The following is a 5,197-nucleotide window of genomic DNA, read 5'->3' as shown; positions in this document are numbered from 1 at the left end:
TTTCAAAAAATATAACTTCGCTCCATTTTAACCGATTTTACCACTCTCGGACGCAAATGAAAAGTGATAAGTTTGACTTTCAAGAAAAAATATTTTGGAGTTTCCAAAATCATTTGAAAAAGTCGCTTAGAGCTTAGAGCCTATGTCAGAAAATATTTTTTATTTATTTTTAAAATCTCATCACCGTTTCAGGCTGCAAATTATTGAAAAACACCTCTTTTTTCGCATGTTCAAAAATGGAAGGGGTCGTACCGCCCCTCCGTCACGAGATATCAAAAACGGACCTCGGATTCGTGATCAGGGACAAAAGTTACCCCTTAGGACAAAGTTTCACGCAAATCGAAGAGGGGTCGGGGCAACTTTTCCCGATTGCGTGTGAGTTGGTAGAGAATTACCCTTATCTAAATTTTGATTGTCGAGCTCAATTGCCATTATGTATAGACATCATTTTTTGTAATTGTCTGCTCTATAAATTTGTTAATATAATAACACTCTACAAGGGTTACTTTTGTGCAAAGTGACAAAAAACTCAAAATCTTCAAATGAAAAACCTTGATCCAAATGAAAAAAAAAGTGAACAAATTGGGTTTTTGTAGATTCAAAAAGTATACTAAATTTCTTATAAAATGAAACGTTCAAAAATTTTGTACAGTTAAGTAACCGGGAACCGTGGTGTAGGGGTAAGCGTGATTGCCTCTCACCCAGTCGGCCTGGGTTCGATCCCAGACGGACCCGGTGGCATTTTTCGAGACGAGATTTGTCTGATCACGCCTTCCGTCGGACGGGAAGTAAATGTTGGCCCCGGACTAACCTGAAAAGGTTAGGTCGTTAGCTCAATCCAGGTGTAGGAGTCGTCTCCCTGGGTCCTGCCTCGGTGGAGTCGCTGGTAGGCAGTTGGACTAACAATCCAAAGGTCGTCAGTTCGAATCCCGGGGTGGATGGAAGCTAAGGTGTAAAAAGAGGTTTGCAATTGCAGAAGAACATTTTTCCTCATTTCATTGTTTAGACCAAATTTTCAAAAACCACAAATAAAAAAATCTTATTGTTCGGTCTACAGTACTGCCTTTGCGTTCTCGATTGCGAGATTCCTACTCGAAACTAGGCGTCCGAAGGCTTGATTGTTGAGGCAATTGCAAACCTCTTTTTAGACCTAAGCTTCTATCCTCCTCGGGATTCGAACTAACGACCATTGGATTGTGAGTCCAAACCTCTAGGTTACACAGAAAAAAATATGTGAATTTACTCGACACGGAAAAAAATAAATTACATGTAAACTCAGTTGATATAAACGTGAAATTCGACGTAAACGGTTGAATCACACGTAAAATCATATTTTTACGTATGATTTGTTGCAAATTTACATCAAATTGCATTTAAATTTAAATGTTTAATGACGTACAAAAGTGTTACACCATAAATGATGTAGCATTCAGAAATAGGTTTTTGTGTGTAGACAGGGGCCAACATTTTCTTCTCCGTCCGACAAAACAAAACAAAAGTGTTTTCAAAATCAATTATCAATAATTATCAAAATTGTTACACATTTTTGATTCAATTTGGCTGCACCTAGTTATTGGTTGACCGAGCCACGTAGCCCAGTGATAACGCTTCCGCGGTAGATCGAGGCTGGACCTTATAACAACTCCTTAGGAAAGACGACCTATTAAATGTTAACATTAAGTTAAGAAATTGCTACTGAACCCGCTTTCAAAATGTGGCCACAATGCACTTCATGGATCACGGGAAAAATTCACTTTGCTTAGTTATTGGTTGCTTTCAATGACATTTCTTTCCATAACATCCCCTGGGCTCAATTTCCCAAAACAACACACCACAGTTTGATTACTAGAACTAAACCTTTATTTACAGCACCTGTGCACTATTCACAACCTGCCTTTCTGCCTACTGCTATACACCTGAGCGTGGTGCACTGCAACCATTTTTCGACTGTTTAGGCACGTGGGATGTGGGCGGCCTCCGGCTGGAAACCGTTCTCGTCAGCGATGTAGTTGACGGTGTAGACCTGTCCGTCGGCACCGGTGTACGAGTACGATCCGCGCACTACGATGGCCGCAACGTCATCACCAAAGGTCCGCAGCTCAGCCTGTTCCTTGCCGGCGATTCCGTTGCTCGTCTCGTACGCCACGTTGTACCCGTCGATGCCCTTGTGGTCGTTCTCGTACTTGGTCACCTGGGCGTCCCGTTCGTCGGCGGGGGCGGCCAGGGCCACGGCAACGATGGCGGCGAATGCGATCAGGAATTTCATCTTGACGGGTGTTTTGAAGGTTGAAGACTTCTGAGAGGATTGTTAGAAACTTGTGGTTTGAACACTGTTCGACAGCTGACTGATAGCGAGATAGTGAATCGGGGCGCCTTTTTATATCACTCCCGTGCTGGTGTCATCTTCTTCACACTCTTCAACGCAGATGATCTGCTGATCGGTCGATTAGACATTCAAAGTGTCTCCTTCACCAAGGTAAATTGTCGCGGTGGCGGCGGCGACGGCCGGCATGTCGCAGCCACTGAAACCACAGGTAGCGTTGCCGTGGGCACTGTGGAAGGTTTGGTAAATCTTTTGTTTTCTTATTTGTTATCTTTTTTCATGAATTTTGAGGTTATTACAAATTTTTGTTTCACTTCATTAATAATCGTCTTTTAATTATCATTTTATTTGAAAACCATCAATTGCATAAAAAAATGAATTTAGGATGTTTTAAATATTTTTCAAAGTCTATGTTGCCCCCTTCAAAAGCGGCCCGATAAATAAGAGAGCAAACAACATATTTTTTCAAAAAGCTTTAAAATTTTAATGGAAATAGAAGCCTAATCAACCGAATACTACATAAAATGAACTTTCCTGCGTAGGTTATCATATATGATATGTTTGGGCTCGATCAAAACTATTTGGAATTTTGTGTAATTCAAATGTGAATTACAGCAATAATTTTTTTTTCGTTAATACTTAGATATTTTGAAAACTAATGATTACAAAACAACTGGGCTGGTGTAAAAAGCATTTAATGACACTTCTCCCACTCGACTTTGGTCAGATAATATTTTTTTCCCAAAAAAACTTTCCCAACTTTCAAAAATTGTATATACATTAAACAAACTTGTATCTTTAAACCCGGATCTGTTATTTCAGAATCAGTGGCAGGCCGCAAAGAAGCATAAGGTGGCGTTGCAATTGTAAACATATATTTTGGGTTTAAGAAAGGTTGATAGCACCAAAAAAATGTTGATTGTGACTGAATTAAATTTTATTGTGATTGTTTCTGTTAACTTCAACTAACAGTTTTTATTATTTTTGCTTCTCAGAAGGCCGCAAAAAATTGAAAGATTAAGTGTAGAGGGCAAACAATTGCCTGCCCTTCGAATTTCTTTAAAAAAAAATCAAATTATTGTTTGCTCCCTGTTTTTGTGAGACATTTCTTATCTTTGAAAATTATTTATCTGGCATTATAAAAAAAAAAAAATTTCTGATAAATATCTGTCATTTATTTTTGCAGCGTTATCAAAGTTTTACAGATTTTTCAAATTATTCAAAAACATATACTTCACTTTTAAGTGAATTTAGCAAAACCATTTTCACATCTGAATTGAGTGCTTTTTGTACATTTGTAGAGAACAATTCTGGAGTTTTTCAATAGTTCGAAAAACAAATATAAAAAAAACAAAGCAAGGTTTCTGATGTTTTCACTGAAGAAGAAAAATGCGTAATAAACTCAATTCGCACTCTAAAATTTTGTTATTCTATAACAGTAGTGGAAAAATGTTCAAAATTCAATCAATTAACCATCACAACAAAACAACATTTGAAAAAAAATCAGTTTTAAGCTGAACTTTTATCAATTTCATTATCCAACTATTCCAAATTTAAAAAAAAATCATCAAATTCAGCTTTTATTTCATTCTATCGATTTGTTTAGCAGTTGAAACATCAATAAAATGTATCAAAATAAAAATTATGGTAAAAAATGGTATTTGGTCAGAAAGGATAAGGAGAACTCTGGAAAAAAAGTAAGTTCACTTAACAAAAAAATCTAAAATGCTCAAAAATACCATTTATGAAAATTGTTATTATCAGATATGATTTTGGTGACAAAAAACCACATTTCAAGCACAGAGATGAAACATTATTTGCCTTAGTTATGAATGTTTGCAAAAAAATCAAAGATCTCAAAATCATGGTTGAATTTTGTTTGAATTGTTTTACCGGTGTAAAATCTGATTTTCAATAAAATAGAATTCCACAAACAAATTTACAGTGCACCGTTTAAAAAGTTCAGGAATATTTCAGGCTGATAAAAAAATGTTCATCTCTTTTTTTTTTTTTAAATCATTTATCATTCATGAACACATTTTTTGTGATGAAAATATTTTTTTGTTTGTTTCAAAAACGTTCATGATATGAGCAATTCTCTACAAAACCGGCCGATTTCGACCATTTTTATTTTTTGTATTTTTTTATTTGGCTCAAACTTTGTGGGGGCCTTCCCTATGACCAAAGAAGCCATTTTGCATCATTAGTTTGTCCATATAAATTTCCATACAAATTTGGCAGCTGTTCATACAAAAATGGTACGTAAATATTCGAAAATCTGTAACTTTTGAAGGAATTTTTTGATCAATTTGGTGTCTTCGGCAAAGTTGTAGGTATTGTTAAGGACTATTTAGAAAAAAATAGGTACACGGAAAAAAAAATTCCCGATTTTTTTATTAACTTTTTTTTCACAAAAACTCAAATTCCCAAAATACGTATTTTTTGATTTTCGAGATTTTTTGATATGTTTTAGGGGACAAAAATCCGCAACTTTTGAGCTATAGAGAAACATGGTCAAAAAATCTGCCGCCGAGTTATGATTTTTTGAAAAACTGGTGATTTTTGGAAAAAATCGAAATTTCATACATAAAATTTTTTTGACCTCATTTTTTTATGCAAAATTGAATTTGCAATCGAAAATTACTTTACAGATTTTTTGATAAAGGGCCCCGTTTTCAAGATATAGCCACCGAAAGTTTGATTTCAGCGAAATATTTGCAGTTTTTCGATTTTTAAAAATAGTGACCATGAGTGACCATTTCTAAAAATATTTTTTTTTGAAAAGTTCAGAAAATTTGCTATAAAATTGTCTAAGAGACACCGAAGATTGGACCTCTGGTTGTTGAGATACAGCGGCTTAAAGAAAAAGAAACA

At 35.5% G+C, this 5,197-nt stretch overlaps 1 protein-coding gene across 1 annotated transcript; it reads right to left on the bottom strand.

Annotated features, from left to right (window-relative positions):
* Window positions 1-1,837: 1,837 nt before the first annotated feature.
* LOC120420819 (endocuticle structural glycoprotein SgAbd-5-like) lies at window positions 1,838-2,344 on the bottom strand. The gene has a single exon (XM_039583939.2). It carries the CDS (start codon window positions 2,264-2,266, stop codon window positions 1,952-1,954), a length of 315 nt encoding a protein of 104 aa, XP_039439873.1. The 5' UTR covers window positions 2,267-2,344; the 3' UTR covers window positions 1,838-1,951.
* Window positions 2,345-5,197: the final 2,853 nt, after the last annotated feature.

The sequence above is a fragment of the Culex pipiens genome, chromosome 2 (assembly GCF_016801865.2).
Source record: "Culex pipiens pallens isolate TS chromosome 2, TS_CPP_V2, whole genome shotgun sequence".
NCBI classification, from domain to species: domain Eukaryota; kingdom Metazoa; phylum Arthropoda; class Insecta; order Diptera; family Culicidae; genus Culex; species Culex pipiens.
This window is presented reverse-complemented; position numbering and strand designations above follow the sequence as displayed.